The following is a 19951-nucleotide window of genomic DNA, read 5'->3' as shown; positions in this document are numbered from 1 at the left end:
CTGAAATCACAAAAGTGACAAGCAGCCAGCTTTCCATTTTTCTCAAAATCTTTACAGATTTTGGCGGCAAAAACGCTTTTACCAAATCCTGGTCCAGCTGTTATTAACTTTATTCTTGAATCGCTGTCACACATTTGAAACCACTCGTTAATTTCCTCTAACAACCACTCTCTTGTACCAAGAAGGAAAAAATTCACTTTTCTTTTAATTTTACCTTTAAAATTATGCTTAGCAAGTTTTCGCAATAAATCTTCATCACTTTCCATGCGGGATTTTTTTTCAGGATTGGTGTCCCCGGGCATTGATAACGTACGCTCGGCCAATGAATGGCGCATTTCACTTACTGCATCGCGCGTTTCATTTACTGTATCGCGCGTTTCTTTTACTGCATTGCGCGTTTCATATACTGCATCGTGCGTTTCATTTACTGCATCGCGCGTTTCATTTACTGCATCGCGCGTTTCTTTTACTACATCGCGCGTTTCATTTACTCCAACGCGCGTCTCTTCAGCGATTTGTGTTACATTATTTACACCAGCTTCAATTACTTTAAGCAATTTAATACACTCATGTTCGTGCAGTTTCCAATCTTTAAGCTTTTGCACATACACTACTTCTTTAGGCCCAAGAGGACATTTTTCTACATCGTCGACAACACGCTGTGAAACGCCCAATTCTACTATCGCCTGGGAGATTTTCTTCCATAAAGACTGAAATGCTGAATTGTCAACTCGAGTTGTTGTTACATGTGCAATAACTTCATTTCTGTAACACTTGATTCTTGTGATATTCGCTTGCGTTGACCTATCAGTATCCGGAGGCATTACACTCCATCCTGTTGATGGAAAACCACAAATGTTCCGGATTAGAACTGTAAGTAATGTGACATCAAAGGTTTTGGAATCTGGAGGGTTGCCAGACGGAGGAAACAGTAAATCTCACTGGGAATTATTAATAACTCGAGGTGTTAACCTTTGAAGAGATGTTTTGTTTGTAGCGAGTACTCCGGGTAGACTAACAGGTGGATGGATGGTATCAAATGTATTTCTCAAAGCCTCAGTTCCTTTGTCAACTAAAAGTCTACTGAGTCTTGTAAAATTTGCTTTTTCTTGCAGTTCGTCAGAAGCCATGACATTGCACGAAGTTTTACTGCAACAAATAGGTGTTAATACTAGATGGGTTTTGTTAAAAAAAAACCAGGTAGGGCTACATATATCTAATGCTATTGTGTGTAAATAGTATTGAGTGATACCACGTGGACCGAATGTGTTATGAGGGCAATATCTCGTCAAATACAATGACAAACGATGAAGCATTATGATGAACCAAACAGCTGAGAATGCATTCCGTGGCATGGAGAAATAGAATATAAACAAATTGAAATCTTTACAGAGGCTAAACAACGTATTCACTGGAAGGTGATATTGATTTATTATTATTGAAGCATGACATGCAGTATTAAGCCTGGCGCACACTTGTCAACATTGCACACTTATCACTCGCGGCAATTTCCTAGTCCGGGAGTAGTATTGACTTGTTTTGTCGGTCGTGCTTAATTTTACGACACAAATACACAAATGGAAGAATATCTCAATTTTTTCCCCGTAAAATGTGCACGTGAAAATTGTTATGTGTGGATGTTAAGCGCACCAGTGTCCACGAGGCTTAAAGGCCGGCGCACACTAGAGCTATGTGCTTAGCAAAAAGTCATTCGTGGCCATTGGCGTAAGCCAGTTGCTCTCGTGTGCGGGCGACTTTTCCGGCGACTTTGGTCATTCGTCCCACTTACGGCAAATATCTAGCATGTTTGATAATTTCTGCCTCGCGTGCCAAAATCTTTCCGTGTGCGGCAAAATGAAAGCTATCTGCTTATGGATTGTCTTAACAGCGCATGCGTAATATACGAAAGTAAACATCCAAGAAAGCGGTGCAAACAAAGCAAAACGAATTGGTTGCTGAGGCCATATTGGAAGACAAACTGGTTGATCTTTGGCCAGAATACAGGTGTTTATACAATGTGAATTCTACAGATTTTAGAAAAAGAGAGAAACAGGAATGTGCTATTGCAGAAATAGCTAGTAAGCTTTCTCAAACAGGTAATATAATTAATAGCACTTGGATAACGGTGTTTAAAGCGGAAGTCTAGTTTAGTCCGATGCAACAGCAACATAAGAACACCTCTTCGTCTTCACTTTCATCCATAATTTTGTTTTTGCAATCTGTCCGCCATCTTGGATGTTTACTTTCGTATATTACGCTTGCGCTGTTAAGACACTCCATAAGCAGATAGCTTTCAGTTTGCCGCACACGGAAAGATTTTGGCACGCGAGGCAGAAATTATCAAACATGCTAGATATTTGCCGTAAGTGGGACGAATGACCAAAGTCGCCGGAAAAGTCGCCCGCACACGAGAGCAACTGGCTTACGCCAATAGCAACGAATTTGCTAAGCACATAGTTCTAGTGTGCGCCGGCCTTAAAGACAAACACAAACAATAGCATAAAATATTACTCAACCTTAATAAGAATACGAACAAAACATTTAGTTACCAAACGATGCGCAGGTCACCATCGTGCACGTTTCCGTGAATTGTTGAAACGCTGCTATTAAATAGCTTTTAAGGTATAGGGAGAAGAACAATTAATCAAGAAATGGAATTGATTTGTTTTGATATTTATGTATTTGTGTAGAATTATTTCTTTCCTTGTCCATTGGGTATTGTGTAGTTCAGTCTAATGCATGAACTATAAGGATACAGTAAGCGGCAATTTTTAATAATCACAAGGAGATATATTGACTGAATTATTAACTACAAACTTCATACGTCATTATAAGAGCAATAAAATTTACGAATTTACGCAACGAAAATTACGTTCTCTAAAGTTTAAAAAATTTTAACATGACGTCACAATGCAGTCTGGTAACTAGCGCAGTGCGATCACATATGTAATTTTTCACCAAAGTTGCTCAAATCTTTTTTGACTGCCCCATACTGTGGACGGTACGCGTAACCGTAAGAATATTCTTGCGTTACGTTTTCAAAATTTTTCCGGCATCGTGTGGACGGGTCCTCAGTGTTCATGTGTTTGCTGGGTGGATTTCATCTTTGCAGGTTACCTCTAATACACTTGCATTAATTGGTGCATATTTTATATTAAATATTAAAATTCAAATATTACGCGAGGTTTAAATTTCTTTGTATATACGCAGGTGAACTCACACGAATGAATGTTTAATCTTTAATGAATAATGATTCCAGGTTCATAAATATTGCTTGTTTCTATCAAGATTCAGGGTCATTTCAATCTCAACTGCATGCTTTGAAAGAAAGACAACGCTGTATATTTAGTTAGTTTTCTGATATAAACACGGTTTATGAAACTTGGACAAGACACGGAGATTTCTTTGCAAGAAAAATATCGCACGTTTTCTGAATGGCGATGACACATACAGCAATACGAATAGACTTGTTTGGTTTTCAACTTCAACAATCTTCAATCTTGTAACGCGCTTTGGTTTGACTGAGAATTAAAGGTTGTCAACTTTTAATAAGCCAACTTTTAAATTGTTCCGCGTGCGAAAGATTTTAGAAACAGACAATATTAGAGTCGATGTATAAAAAGAGAATGTATGTGTCTAATTCAATTGTTTGTTTGCCTCGAGGCTTTTGAATTGAATCTTTATAAAGAACGCCCAATTCAAACCCTCGAATTCTGATAATTTATTATTCAAAATATTGACTGTATATTAAAATTTTACGAAATTACTAAAAAATTAAATGATTTAGCTCTGTGCCGCGCCACAGAATAAACACGGGTACTCTTAAAAAAGGAAAAAAATACGACCAACGCCGTGACAAAACTTACCTTCTCAAATTTTGAAAGCGAGAATTCCACTACATGGCAAAGATTCCCCGGAAATATAACAAACAGATGTGTGGAAATGAAGACTTGAATGTCGTGCGAGTGTCATGTAGTTATGGAATTTGTGTATTTAGGGGGTCATTTTCATGTGCAGAAAGTTCATATTATTCATTTCATTGTAAAAAATGGTCGATTATAGTATATAAAATAAACTATTTCGTTTCTGGGAATGCTGAATTAGTTAATCCCGAAGTATTAATCCCACATCTTAAACTCTTCAATTGCAACCGTGTATATACAGAACGAAAGATTCAGGGTCTTTGGTATAAATAAAATGAGTGGCGATAACCTGAATTGTACTTCATAAAGTGTCGCCTCATATAACAATGCTATATCTTTATTACTTCACTCAAAAATACAGCGAATTTAAAGTAACTATAACAAAATAATATAAAGACTGGGTTCCACTGTCTAACCCCTGGTAAACACCACGTCCGCCCCGCATACTTCGTCTTTTTGCTTCGCTCACGAGGAAAGAAGTTATGGCTGACTCAGCTGCCGAAGAAAAAGGTCCTAACTCAGGAGAAATCTCAGGTAAATCGATCTCTTCAGTGCTGCAAAGCACTGAGTTTATCACCGCTCTTACGGAATCTCTACTTCCAAAATTAGTAGAGAGTGTTAAAAGCTCGTTTAGCGAGTCAAGTGATCCCGACAATGCTGACGAACAGTTGACCGGTATGTCCTCCGGTTCACCAAAAGGAATTGCTTCACCCAGCTTGAACTCTGGGTTACCAAAACGTTCTTCTACTCCCAGCTGCGCCTCTGGGTTACCAACCGGCAAAACAGGTGAACCACCAAGAAAAATAATACGGGTGGACCTAGATGAGAACGTAAATGCTGAAACAACTGAACAAGAAAACTCGCTCGTAGATGAGAACGATGATTTTTTCGCGCCAGACCCCGAAGATGACACGCTGGCGTCGGTGTCCGAGCGATGGCCAGCGTCTGATGAACTGTCAGCTTTACTTAATACTTGTTTCGGCAAACAGTTATCTGGCTATGATAAACGTCAAGTGGTTCGCTCATGTCCTCGCCCAAATGTGGACAGCGTGTACACACCATTACTAAATTTCTTCCTGACCTTTTACCTAAGTGCAAAGTGGAAGATAAATCGCTACGGAAGACCCAGGACCTTGTTCTAGACGTCGTTGGTCCGGTAGCAATGGCCTATGAAACTTTAATTCAGGCCAGAGATGGAAACTCTGAAGTGAGTGTTGGTATAGTATTGAAATACTTAGCAAAATCTCTCCAGCTCCTTGGCAATGCTAGTAACCATCTTTCTAGCAAACGTCGGACCCAAGTACTTAGTAAAGTGGGCCAGAAATACACCTCATTGTCTCAGGAGTCATGGGATAATACTGGCAAAGACCTGTTTGGTGAAAAATTTGAACTTCGTCTGAAGCAACGAACAGAAACAGCAAAAGCAATTTCATCTGCAACCTTTGCACCTCGAGGCAAAGGGTTTTTTCTACGGGGCACCCCCTCAACACGGTCCTGGCAGCGAGGGGGGGGGTGTACGGTGGCCGATAGGGGTCATTCGCGCAAGTAAAGAGAAGTCACCCCACAATAACCCGAAGCACATCAACAAATGCGAGATTCACACCACAACTTCACGATTCACGCCACAATTTCAAGATTCACGCCACAAAATTCACGATTCACGCCACAAAATTCACGATTCACGCCACAAAATTCACGATTCACACACCACATAGAAACCGCTGACCCACCACCGTCTCACAACATTAAATTCCCTTTTTCCCGCCTTTTTTGCGAGCACAACAATTTCAAAGGCACTGAGTCAAAGGCCATCAAGAAAAGCATGGCTACCTGTTCGTCATGTTCTTTCGAGCTGTCTACTTCATACAAGTTTTGTTCACGTTGTGGGCAGAGTCAAACAGGAGAAAGCAAGCCTACCACTTCAACTCCGAGCGTAAAAAGATCTATTAATAAAACGTTAGGATATAAACAGTTTAAAGAGCTGAAAAGCGAGAAACGAGCAACATATTTTAGACGTGAGAAGAAAACTAGAAGTGCAGAATCCGTGGACGACAAAGTTACAGTGAACGTCGGTTTCATGAGATATGATGGCGTGGAAATGAAAGGACAGAGAGGTAAATCGTTGCCGCTTACTATTACAAAGTCTAGTGGTAGAAAGGAACTTATGGATGCTGCCTTCGCTAAATTAAAGGCTCACAATACAGGGGAAATTAAATCTATTGGAGACTATGAACTTTTGTACTCAGATGCAACAGTTGTCGAGAAGCTTCGAGAGTCTGACGAACCTTTTGTACTTCATAAGTACAAGAAAGAGTATGGGAAACCTTACAGTCGGATTACATTTTACCTATCATTAAAAACAGATTTGTTCAACTATAGACTTACTGCACTGAAGGAGACAGTTTTTAGTTCCGACACGAGTGAAAGCGATTCAGAAAGCATTCAAATCAAGAAGTCAAAAACAGAACACGACTGTAACACACCATCGTTGCCATCCGCATCGGCTCCAAATACCAAGAAACCAGTTTTCAGTCAAGTTATTGATGCTAATTCACCTATGACATCACCAGACACAGATTTAAAGCAGAAGATAGTCATTGACAAAGAGCAGGCAGAACCAAAAGAGACTGAGCAAATTGAAACAGATGCTGCTATTGCATTGGCATTACAAATGGAGAATGTAGATAATACTTATGCAGCACTTTTCACTGTTGATGATCCACAAGATGAACTGTCCACTAATGAAGAGATATATTCTGATGATGCACTGGAAATGTCTGCATCTGGCAAAGATGATGCTCAAACTCCCACAATCGAATTAGTGGTAAAAGAATTAGCTCAGCAAGTTGATGTTAGTAATATTACTAAGTTTAATGTTGTCCGTACTAACATCTTTAATAGTGCAAAACGAGCCCTAAACCGTAAAAGATTTGATCCATGCCATAAGGTGTCAGTGAAGTTTATGGATGACATAGGCTCCTCAGAGGGGGCTGTTGATATGGGAGGCCCTAAACGTGAATTTTTTACTTTGTTATTGCACAGTTTGTTGTATGAGTCACCATTATTTTTTGGGCATGAAAATTCAAGATATATTTCTTTAGACCAAAAATCATTGGAGGAGGAAGATTATAAGTTAACAGGTATCCTTATTGCACTTTCACTTGTGCATGGAGGACCAGTCCCACATTGCTTGTCATATCCCCTATTTCAAGCATTATTGGGTGGTGTTCAGGGGGTAAACCCAACACTAGCTGATATGGAAAATATACATGATGCAACAAAAGATGTTATCATCTCACTGAATGATGTTAAACCAGAATGTGTAAATACATTTATTGATGCTAATGAAAGACTATCAACAGTTGTAGATCTTGCAGGTGCATGGAAACCAGTAAAATCTCCTGAAGATAAGTTAAGCATAATAAATAACCTTATAAAATGGTTCCTATTAGGTAGAAGTCAGTGTGCTATCCAGCAATTTCAGGAAGGCCTTGCAATTTTGGGATTGTTAGATAAAATGAGGGAATTTCCAAATTTATTTAGCCAATTAATGTGCTACTCCCCAAACAGGCTCACTGTTGAGTGTTTTGAAGCTAGATTAAGTTATGATAGAAGTGAAAGGGGCTCCAACTCTTTTCAAGTAGAGAATGTGGTATTGGGCTTCTGGGGTGACTTCTTAGTAGATACCAGTGAGGGTGAATGCCAACTACAACTCAAAGATATACTGATGTTTATAAGTGGATGCTTTGAGTTTCCTCCCCTTGGTCTGGAGATTACAGTAAAGTTCTTGCATGAGGAAAGGGGATGTAAATTTCCCAAAGCCAATACTTGTACTTGTGAATTAAGTTTACCAGTTCAACATACCACATATACAGCTTTCAAAGATGACATGACATTTGGCATTCTAAATTCTAAAGGTTTTGGACAAGCTTAATATTTTTATATGGGTTAATTAATAAACCACTTGTAGCATATATATGGGTTCAGAGTTATGTAAAAATCAGTGGAATTAAGGCGAAGATGTTTAGGCCTAGTATGATCAATTTAGGTCTTAATGATGTAATTAGCATAAATGAAGAAAATTTATGTCCCTGACAGCTAAATTCTTCTGAATATTCTGCTACCATTATGTTGTATGAAAGCTATTATAAAGCAACTTAGCCAACTTATTATATATATTAATCTTTATTGTTCACGTTATTGTTTACATGAAATTAATTTTGTAAAAATTCAGTATTTTATATAGTAGATACAAACATTTGACATTTGTGGACAAAATGGTACAGTTAGTCTAATTAGTTTGACTGAAATGTTGTGTTTTAAATAAAAACTGTTACTCAAGTTTAGCTATTCTTGTTCAGCTATTTGTTTTAAAATTGCATATAAATCCAAAGCACTTTTCCAATCAGTAGGCTTTTCTAATCCTTCTGATGTACAAACATAGTTAAAGTACTCCTGGATATCCTGATTACCTTGATCTATTGGATCAGTAACATGTTGTCTGACCTCATTAAGCTTTTCAGGATCAACAGGCTGTTTTTGATCTTCACTATTATGACGTTCTGGTACGTAATACAACTCATCTGGCCGTCCTGGAACAGTCTCATGCCTTGATGAACGAATGTAGTGATTGTTCCACAGGGCCTTTGTGTAGTTAAGGTCTTCCTGAATAATATCACTAAAACCAAACCACATACATTCTTTGTGAATCACATTTTCATATTCAAATTGACCACTATCCATGAGATCTTTGAAGAGGTTTATCCACCATGATGATCTGGATTTTCTAAAACAAGACCACCATGCTTCAATGCGCTGGTTTCGCTTTGATTCACCATACCTATGAGCTTTTTCTCCTGCATACTCATCCATAGCATCTACACGGAAATAGCACTGTGCTGCAGCAATATTGCCATTTTCTGTACCACAGTCACTCTGCACTATAAGAGGGCATCCTTCATTTTCTTCAACACAATCTAAGTAGAAACGTAGTACTACAGATGGGTCATTATTTGATCTTGAAACGTGCAACCACATGACCTTGCGGCTGTATCCATCCACACACCCATGGATTGGGAATCCAAAATCCTTCAACTTGTCATACCCATCAATGTGCCAGGTATGGTTAGGCCCCAGGCTCCAGTAACTTCGGCGTCTTAACTTTCTCCTTTTTCGCAATTCACAACCATCTGGATCAATTTCCTTCATAAGACTTTGTACAAGGTCTCTAGTGCTGTTAACCCATGGCCCATTCTGAGAGAATGCCACATGGATCTATACCAAAAAACAACCAGGGCCATCCATTTCTTTTCTTATGGCTTCTCTAATTTGGTCAACATCAATAGCATTCCCACTTCTTGCTAGATTAAACGTTTGCAACCGACGTTTAAGCGTAGATAGTGACATGTCTATATTATGATACTTAGACATTAATTGAAGCATACATGAATATGTGAAGCCGCAATAAAAATACATTTCAATAACATCCCTTTCGCTTATTTCTTCCTCTTCAATAACACTTTTTCCACATTCGGGACAAAAATTAAAGAAATCTTGGAGATTTTCTCCGCACTGTAAGCATAGACGATTGTTGTCAGCCATGCTTAAAACATATATCTGCCTATTTCAGTATCTACTTGTTTTCAGTCTGTGACAATGATAAATTTCTTGGCAAAAGGCGGCAATTTAATGTTGTGAGACGGTGGTGGGTCAGCGGTTTCTATGTGGTGTGTGAATCGTGAATTTTGTGGCGTGAATCGTGAATTTTGTGGCGTGAATCTTGAAATTGTGGCGTGAATCGTGAAGTTGTGGTGTGAATCTCGCATTTGTTGATGTGCTTCGGGTTATTGTGGGGTGATTTCTCTTTACTTGCGCGAATGACCCCTATCGGCCACCGTAGGGGTGCAAGCAACTTCCGCAGGAACTTTCAGTTCAGAAGCCAGTCCTTCAGGAGGCCTTATCGTGCAAGGGGGAGATCAAGTGCGACTTTCAGCCAACCACCTCAGCAAAACTGAACAATCTTCCATTAGCAACAGGTATGTTTTCAAATATCGACAACAATACCCAATTCCCTCTAGGGGGAAGGCTTCTTCACTTTTACCAAAACTGGGAAAAATTAACAACCGACCCATGGGTTTTAGAAACAATACAAGGTTACAAAATCGAGTTTGTCACAACACCCAAACAAACCTCTATTTCAAAAATGCAAATCACTCCAGCACAAAGCTCAGTGATAAGCGAGGAAGTACAAGCTTTGTTCGAAAAACATGCAATTTACAAGGTCCAAAACTCCAATATTCAAACCGAAACTCAGTTCATAAGCCCCTTATTCACTGTCCCCAAAAAGGGAGGGGGGCACAGACGAGTCATAAACCTCAAGGACCTGAATTACTTTGTAGAGTATCAACACTTCAAAATGGAAGGAGTGACAATGCTAAAAGACCTATTAAAACCCAACGATTTTATGACAAAAATAGACCTAAAAGATGCCTCACAGTTCCAATTTGGCACAAACACAAAAAATTCCTTCGTTTTCTGTGGAAAGACACTCTTTGGGAGTTTGCATGTCTTCCCTTCGGATTGGCAAGTGCCCCTCGGACATTTACAAAAATTCTCAAACCAGTGGTAGCCCAGTTAAGGAGGATGGGAGTAAGACTGATAATTTACCTAGACGATATCCTGATAATGGCAGAACCCAAAAACCTTTGCCGGGAACATACTCAGTTGTCAGTCAGATTACTGACAAGTCTAGGGTTCATAGTAAATTATGCCAAGTCAGTGACAGAACCCAGTCAGGAACTAGAATTTCTGGGATTTCAGGTAAACTCCAAGTCAATGTCCCTAGCCCTCCCCAAGGACAAGATAAAGGGAATAATGAAAGACTGCCACAGAATACTAAACAATCCATATGTGTCAGTCAGAACCCTATCACGCCTAATAGGAAAACTGTCGGCCTCTATTCAAGCGGTATTTCCTGCCCCTCTCCACTACCAGTCTCTCCTTCGAGCAAAAAACGTAGCTCTGAGACAGTCTCAAAGCTACGAAGTCATGGTGTCTTTAAACCAGGCAGCTCAAGAAGAGCTACACTGGTGGAAAGACCATCTAGCAGCCTGGAATGGGAAATCCCTACTGAAAAGAAAAGAAGATCTCACCATAGAGACAGATGCCTCAAACCTGGGTTGGGGGGCAGCTTGCAGCGGAATGTTGACCGGGGGAGTTTGGTCACAACAAGAACGTTTCCAACACATCAATTGCCTCGAACTCATGGCAGGGGGGTTTGCAGTGAAGTCATTTTGCAAAAACAAAGCCTCGATACAAGTAAAATTACTGATGGACAACACAACTGCCATCACTTACATCAACAAAATGGGCGGGCCCTCCCCAGTTTTAGCAAGTCTAGTTTACGAGATATGGCAGTGGTGTCTTCAGAAAAATATACATCTCAGTGCACATCACATTCCAGGGGTTCTCAACACTTCAGCAGACCAAGAATCCAGGGTCGACAGAGATGCAGCAGATTGGAAACTGAATCCAATCATCTTTGCCACCCTGAACAGACTATGGGGGCCCTTAGACATAGATCTTTTTGCCACCAGGTTAACAAACCAATTACCAAGGTTTGTCAGTTGGCGGCCAGATCCAGAAGCCGAGGCGACAGACGCATTTTCAATAGACTGGTCAATAGTAAAAGGGTATGCGTTCCCCCCTTTCAATCTAGTGGGACGGTGTCTGTCGCAAGTCAATTCACAAAAAGTTCACCGGTTGTGCCTAGTAACACCAGTGTGGGAAACCCAACCATGGTACCCAGTACTTCTCGAGATGAGTGTGGATTTCCCATGCTTGTTTCCCAAGGGAGCATGGGTTCTGAACAAAGGGGAAATGCCTCACCCCATTGCCCATCTCCAACTAGCCGGGTGGCTTATCTCAGCAAACAGTACTTGTCAATGGGAGTTTCAAAACAAGCTCAAAACCTGCTTGTCTCCGCTTGGCGCAACCAGACCTCTAAGTCATACCAGTCAGCCTGGAACTTGTGGAGTAGCTGGTGTAATCAACAAGAAATTGATGCCTTTTCAGCCTCTGTGCAACAAGTAATCAATTTTTTGGCTAACCAATTTGAGATTGGCAAAGAGTATCGCACCATTAATGTCTATCGTTCAGCTATTTCCATGACTCTCCCAAAAATTGAGGGTGTTAATATAGGACAACACCCCCTTGTATGTCAGGTCATGAAGGGCATTTTTCACAAAAAACCACCCCTTCCAAGGTATACAACTACTTGGGATGTGTCAAAAGTGCTTGTTTACATGAAGTCTTTAGGGGATAATGTTTCGTTGACAAGGAAGCAACTCTCGGAAAAACTGGTTGTTTTGTTTGCTCTAACATCTGCAGAGAGAGGTTCAGAATTAGCCGGACATGATCTTCGGTATCGAACCTTTTACCCAGAAGGAGTGGAATTTAAACTTCCAATTGTAACTAAGTCAATCCGTGTAGGTAAATCCCTAAAAACCTCATTTCATGCTAGTTTCCCAGATGACAAGCAATTGTGTCCCTGTGAATGCTTAAAGGCATATGAGATGTCAACATCGTCTTTTAGGGCATCAGATCCAGCACTGCCGAATAAATTATTCCTATCCGTTATTAAGCCACATAGCCCGGTCTCTTCCTCGACTCTAGCACGTTGGATCAGAAAATTCCTCCAAGACGCAGGTATAGATTCTGATACGTTTAAAGCTCATTCTACAAGAGGAGCTTCGTCTTCAACAGCCGCTAGAGCAGGCTTATCTGTCAGCGATATCATAAAAATGGCTGACTGGTCAAGTGATACCACCTTCCGTCGCTTTTATTACAAACCTGTCAGTAATCCAACATTTGGCAGGGCTGTTCTTAATGTTTCTAAAGATTAGGCTTTGAACTAGCATTGTTATATGAGGCGACACTTTATGAAGTACAATTTCAGATTATGCAAGACCCGTAGGGTTGAAGTATAAGATGAATTGTACGAATAAATGGAGACGAATATAACAATGCTCCCCCCCTCACCACCCGTTGTTATTATGTTGTTTGTATTTTATTTCTTTTTAGATTCGCTCAGCTAAAAGACGAAGTATGCGGGGCGGACGTGGTGTTTACCAGGGGTTAGACAGTGGAACCCAGTCTTTATATTATTTTGTTATAGTTACTTTAAATTCGCTGTATTTTTGAGTGAAGTAATAAAGATATAGCATTGTTATATTCGTCTCCATTTATTCGTACAATTCATCTTATACTTCAACCCTACGGGTCTTGCATAATCTGAAATTATTATTTATTTAAAAGAATTCACAGTCTGTGATTGGCTAATAGCCATGTGTGAAATTGTCATATCCAACGTGTGACGTCATAACGTGTGATACGACTTTTTTTAGCGTGATAAATAGTCGTATCCCACGTTTGACGTCACAGCGATGGCGAAGACATCAACGTCCCAAAGGAGCGAGAATGTGAAATCGACACAAATTCAAGCGAACAAAGTTGTAATTTTCATTCTTTTAAATAAATAATAAAACAATTATTGAATTCGGTTTTCACATGATATGAAAAATCATCAAGCCTCAGTTTGTCATTATCAACCTCAGCCTTCGGCTTGATAATTCTTCATATCATGTTCAACCTCATTCAATAATTGTTAATTATTATTTATTGTTAAATGAGTCAAGAGTTTTGATTGGCCAGCAGCTGTTGGCGAAATCGTCATATCCGCTCGGCAGCTGCCCAAATTTGGACAGTGACGTCACTTCGTCGGATATGAAAAAAATTATTGCACGTTTGACGTCACTTCGTCAGATATGAAAAAAATTATTGCACGGTATGACGTCACGCTAATTTATGCGGCTTGTGCCAAAACCTAAAAGCGGGAAAATACGAATGTCTAAAAATGTCTACAACGCAAGCGTTTAGTCTAAGCCCAAAATTTTTGCAAATAAATAATAAAACAATTATTGAATTTGGTTCTCGCAGGATATAAGGAATTATCAAGGCCTCGGTTTGTGTTATCCGCCTCAGCCTTCGGCTTCGGCAGATAACACAAACCTCGGCCTTAATAATTCCTCATATCCTGCTCAACCTCATTCAATAATTGTTTAATATCTTATGAAATGAATGAAAATTTCGAGATCGGGTTTTTTGCATTTTCTAAAAATTTCGTCATTTCCGATCATAAATATACCAACTTTGTCGAAAAATTCGAACTAGAAATTTGTGAAATTTACAATTAAAGTTCGATTTTGAGACTATTTACTGGCGAAAGACTGGTACCTAGAATTTTGGCCCTTGTGACGTATGTAGTGTAACACGTCAACGTGTTTTAGTATAGCAAAATAACAAAGATCACGCAATCACGCAAAGCTTTTTTAATATTGTGCCTAAAAAATGTCTGATAACGAAAGTTTCGAGTCACAGACGGAGACAGAAGGGTGATCAGATAATGACGACATCACTGAGCAATCGTCTGTTGTTCAGCCTTACCAATTTGAGCCACTGGCAGATAGCGAATATGTGGAAGACGAAACAGACGAAGACGGTATTCTTCGCGAAATGTTTGAATCGAGATTTAAGTGAGATTTACAATGTGATATCGTGTTCTGAAGCACGATTTCTCAAAGTGTGCTGAGCATAATACTGCGTAGGAGTAAAATTCAGCCGATTTTTTCGCACGAATTTACCCACATTTTCATCTGTTCTTCATTTGCGGGAAACGTATGCATCGATATCCCCTCAACGTGATATGTATTCATGCGACTGCGCAATGCAGGAGCTCCGCAGACGCAAAATTTCCCCTCTTCGCTCTCTTCGTGCTGGAAGCCATGCTTGTTGAATTCAAAATGCTTAGTAACTCATAACGCAGTGTTTTTATAGGGCAAGATTGTACCGATTGCGTGCGAGTGCAGGTTTGAATTTTGTGACGTGAGGGAAATGCGGTAGCCAAGACTAGATGCACTGTGTCACTGTGTCTGTCGCGCAAAGCAAGCACGCAATTCTAGCTGATGTTTTCTAATCTAAGTAGAGGGGAGAAAATACTAATCAAATTCCGGTTTATTTTAAGTGCAAAAACACGCAATGTCAGCATAACGAGTGATTGTAAGTGAACGCAAATTATATAATAAGTATATCGCGTTTGAAGCAGTTACAAATTCCATAACATTAATTATGGTATACCATGCACGCGTATGCGGTGTAATGTCAATATGGTATGATGTCAGTAATATAGATAGATAGCCTACATATTCAGTCCTAATGTAGATATTTCGTATTCATTTTAGGAATGCAATTTTCTAGTATTAATTACTACTCTACATTGTTTACAATAGTTGATATCATACTTTTACATAATATGCGGTATGTATGCGGTACGTCTGAAACCTCAAGATGCGGTATATAGTCTCTCGCGGCATAAAAAGTGCATTTTTGGCTGCTATACGATTCTTCATGTTGTAATTATATTCTGTCTATAAATTAAAATTCGTGACTACAAAAAGCGGATTCGTCAAAATAGCTCCGGAATCCCAATTCTACATAGACGCAGCTATAACATCGTAGTAATACATATCAAAAGATCGAGCTGTGTCACACTTCCTACGTCATTGGCCGCGCGATGGAATGTTAGGAATTTCGCTAGTAAAGAGTCTAAAAATCGAACTTTAATCGTAAATTTCACAAACTTCTAGTCCGAATTTTTCGACAAGGTCTGTATATTTATGATCGGAAAACACGAATTCTTCAGAAAATGCAAAAAACCCGATAGCGAAATTCTCATTTCTATACACTTTTCCAGTATCAGTATCACACAAGACCACAACGCGACGAAGCGCTGTGCAGTGCCAGGCATTTAATAATGCAAGTTTATTCAATACGACGCCACAGCGCTGTTCCGCACCTACATGCACATACAACCATGCAACCATTTCTACTTTACCGTGTTGTTGATAAATCATTTATAATCACAAACGTACTAGTTCAAAATTTAGAATGTGATAAGCTACATGGTCAAAACCATATGTAGACGAATATGTCGAACATAAACAAAATCACGCCTTACTTAAGTGCATCGAAAATGGGAAAATACACTGGAAAATATTTATGTGGCAAAAAGCGCGTGTACAAGAGCTGTTTTCTGGTTAATACCCTGTATTTATAATAACAGACGGATGATGCGTCTCTATATAGTCACACGAGGGTCTTAAACTGTAGTTTGAAAATTTGTTGCTGCAGGATATGACTCCAATGGCATAGGAAGGTCGGTAACATCATATTATTATGGCGATGAGTTAACAATTTCGGAATTGTATTCCTTATGTTTAAAGAAGCGAGAAATGTGCAATGTATTTCAAGTATCACTATCACACGAGTATACTGACAACGCCACCATTTCGGCATTATGCAGACCAATATTTGGCCATCATGCAGATAGTCATAGACTAGCAACTACGTTTACGAATTTAACATCATGCGCGAAAATTTAAAAGCATGTCTCTTTTTATCGTAATGTGGAATCATAAATCAACGAATCATAAATCAACGAATCATATATCACATCTCAAACGCCTGAAACCTCACTTTAAGAACATTGAAAGGAAGAAAAAATGAAATTTGCAATTTTATTTCACGGCGCCACAGACAAAGCGCTGTGTTGTGGCAAGACCTTATACGACTGTGACGACTTCACTGTGTTGATGACATAAAATCATTTCTACCCTTCAAAAAACACGACTAACACTGACACAAACGTACCTTTTCAAATCATGAAAGCGATTATCTCAATACATGGCTAAAATTCCACACAAATTCACCAAAATTCCCAAAAGATACTCACGATGTAGATATATTAAAACCAAGACGGAAACTGATTGTAATTTAAAACCTCACAATCACTTAGTCTCAGGAGAGGTTTCATCACACGCATTGTTGACAGAATGCCAGGAATCATACTTTAAATTAAAATATTTTCTTGTGCAGGGATCAGCCATGACGGTGTTAGGGAAGCTGGAAATTTTTTTATAAACGCGCAATGGCTCGTCTAACTTGGCTGAGAATTTATGTTGTGTTAATACGTAAAAGACTGTTCTAATGATTTCTGGTTTACAGAGAAAATGCCTCTGGTTAATCATACTGTATAAACCAAACTGACCATGGTCATAAATGCAGGGCCAGTCCATGAAAATATAAACAAATTTAAGTTTATAAGAAATACAATTACTGTCATGAAGACCACCCAACCACCCTATAGAGACGACACCTCAGTATTTACTAGCAACATTTTACTTGCAATCTGTAATTCAGGTCTAATAATGTTTCTGTGACAAATATTGATTTCTAAGGTTACATGAAATGTCATTATGTAAAATTTCCAAGGTTACATGAAATGTCATACATTAGCTGGGATTGCATTGGGTCTGATTAAGTTCCAACCTCATGAATGAAAATATTTGCAACTAAAGTATTCCTGAACTGACAGATAATTTATTTCAGTGATTGACAGATATTGTTGTACTAGATGGACTGATCAATGACAGACCATTGGTTGGAACAGATGGTGGAGTCTAAATACATAGTTAACATGATAGCCAGAGGATGACTTTTTATCAATTAGCTGTATACAAGCTGGTATCATACATGAGAAAGGAACCATAACAATAAATGCACATAACTAGTGTAAAATGTGATGGCATGTGGATGTAAGATTAAAAGAATTGGAAAACTTAAATTATGATTTATAAATTTAGTAAAATATATCTCAGTCTTTTAGTCATGTGATATTTGCATTGATATAACATATATTGTTTGACCATGATCAGGTGGGTTTTAGCTATAAAACTTAATACCATTCAAAGTTGAATGAAGAATATATTAGAATATATTATCCGGTTCCAGGATGGTTTCAACCAAATCTGTTACCGAACAATTTTCTTAACAATGGGCCGAATAAAATGTTTGAAATAGACATGTAAGAAATGAATGAAATGATTATATTCCCCCTGAAAGATATTTCTGGACTCTGGTCTAAATGAATTAGTGAATGTTTTAAAATTGATGTCCTGTGTTATAAAAACTAGAGGAGAATTATATAAATTGAAAATTAGATGTGTTTAATACGACCATTTTATAGCAGAATTCATGAAACAAAACTATAGCGCTGACTGGTGTATTACTTTGCATACGATATTAAATACAAAACGTTGAACGTAAAAATTCCTCCCGTACCCAGCAAAATCAGATGTGAATATTTTTGTTGACTAAGCAATATATATATATATAAGCAACAATGCGCAATATACTACGTGAAACACCAATATAAACCAAACCATCCGTTCAAAATATTGTAATATAAAGCAAAAAAGACAAAGACGCATACGTATATCAAAATTAATATGAGAGAAATCTCACCAGGAATCTAGCACATACCTTCGACAATCTGGTCTTGTGTAGTCTGTATTACCACGACCAGTGCAAAGCCGTATGTTTTTGTTTTTGTATTTGTCTGCGTCGATAAACCTTGTTAAAACAACTTCAGCTTTCTCAATGAATACGTTGATCACCCACGACGAATCAGGATCACTTTGGGAGCTTCTAGTCCAAGAATACGATCATTTTGACAAATAACGAACACAGACTTTGAAGAAATACAAAGACTCAAAGAGAAACAGGAACTGAGTGGGGTTTTGGGTGTGGCCACTGATCTATATGGCTCTGCGAACTAAAGCTACAAAACTGGAATGATATCTCTATCATTTTTTATGTCGCATTATTGAATGGTTTGTATATTTTTTAAATTGCTGATAATTGCGGGTAACTGTTCAAAAAATACCGCCTTTAAAAATATTGGGAGGGCATCGAGAAATTCAGTTAAGATCGTGGCCTTGGGGAATAATTTAAAAAATTACACTTTTTTAAACCTGCAGTTCTAACTTCTCTTGATAGTGGCGAAAATTAAGTCCGAATGTGAAAAATTTGTTATAATTTACCTTTTTTACTATTCTAAACACTGCTTTCCAGGTACGCGTTTTTTTTTCATACGCACGTTACACACGGAAGTTTAAATCATAATACATGTTATCTCTGAAAATATAAATAAATTGAAAGAGTTTTCTGCAAATTTTAACAAATAATGAAAAATTTTAAGGCATTTTTACGTGGGTTTACGTGCGTATGAAAAACGCTTAAAGCCCCGTTCACACGGTACCGGATTACCATCAGGTCAAATTTTGAAGTTAATGAAAGACAGCGGTGTTTTTTAATGTCTGAGCATTGAATAAATATATACCAAATCTATCAAATTAATAAGCTTTTACTAATAATCGTTGCTTCATAACGGCAAACGAAGATGTCGTGATGAGTGGATCCGGTACCGTGTGACGCAGCTTAAGTGGAAGACAGCCTTAAGAAGCCAGACTATAAAAAATTAATTGGAAGCGAACCACATTTTTTCAAATTATTTCGACATTGCTGGAATTCCTGCATGGGAGAAATTACTACCATAGGAAAATTCAAATCTGTCGGAGCCACTGCATGTAGCAGCTTTAAAACATTCCTTGCAATTCGGTGCGGGACAGAAAAACTGAGAAAAACATTCAAAACATAAAACTATTCACCCCTTCTCTCCCTCTCTCCCTCCGCGATCCCTGGACGATTTTGAATATCTCACGGCTGTAATTTGAGAACGCAAAATGCATCTTGCGTGAAAAGGAGACTCCCTCTTATCTTCAGCATTTTAATAATCATCCCAGCTTCAAAAATAGCCCAAAAATACATTTATAAAGTTAACTGATCTACGGTCCGATGCTGGCAGAAAACAAAAATAATTTTGTCTTCAATATGTAGAAATTTTCATAAACGTTCACAAAAAAGAAACAAATATCAAGTTTAGCCAGACCATGTTTTGATCCAGTCTCCAAACGAATACGATTCTTGTCAGAGTTGCATAAATGACATATCCAAATACAGTCATCCCATTAGTTTTTTTATTTCTTGAGGACACTAATGAAGGTGTGTCGCTA

At 38.5% G+C, this 19951-nt stretch overlaps 2 protein-coding genes across 2 annotated transcripts; one reads left to right on the top strand and one right to left on the bottom strand.

Moving 5' to 3' along the window:
- Positions 1–8213: 8213 nt before the first annotated feature.
- Positions 8214–9162, bottom strand: LOC114535044. The gene has a single exon (XM_028556417.1). The coding sequence runs from the start codon at positions 9129–9131 to the stop codon at positions 8271–8273; it is 861 nt and encodes a 286-aa protein (XP_028412218.1). The 5' UTR covers positions 9132–9162; the 3' UTR covers positions 8214–8270.
- Positions 9163–9826: 664 nt separating this feature from the next.
- On the top strand, positions 9827–12014 carry LOC114535038. Its single transcript, XM_028556413.1, has 2 exons — positions 9827–9958; positions 10743–12014. Exon 2 carries the CDS (start codon positions 10758–10760, stop codon positions 12012–12014), a length of 1257 nt encoding a protein of 418 aa, XP_028412214.1. The 5' UTR covers positions 9827–9958; positions 10743–10757.
- Positions 12015–19951: the final 7937 nt, after the last annotated feature.

This window comes from Dendronephthya gigantea, unplaced genomic scaffold, assembly GCF_004324835.1.
Source record: "Dendronephthya gigantea isolate DGI-Jeju-01 unplaced genomic scaffold, DenGig_1.0 000109F, whole genome shotgun sequence".
NCBI lineage: Eukaryota > Metazoa > Cnidaria > Anthozoa > Malacalcyonacea > Nephtheidae > Dendronephthya > Dendronephthya gigantea.
Note: the sequence above shows the minus strand (reverse complement) of the source record. Positions and strands in the feature narration are given on the sequence as shown.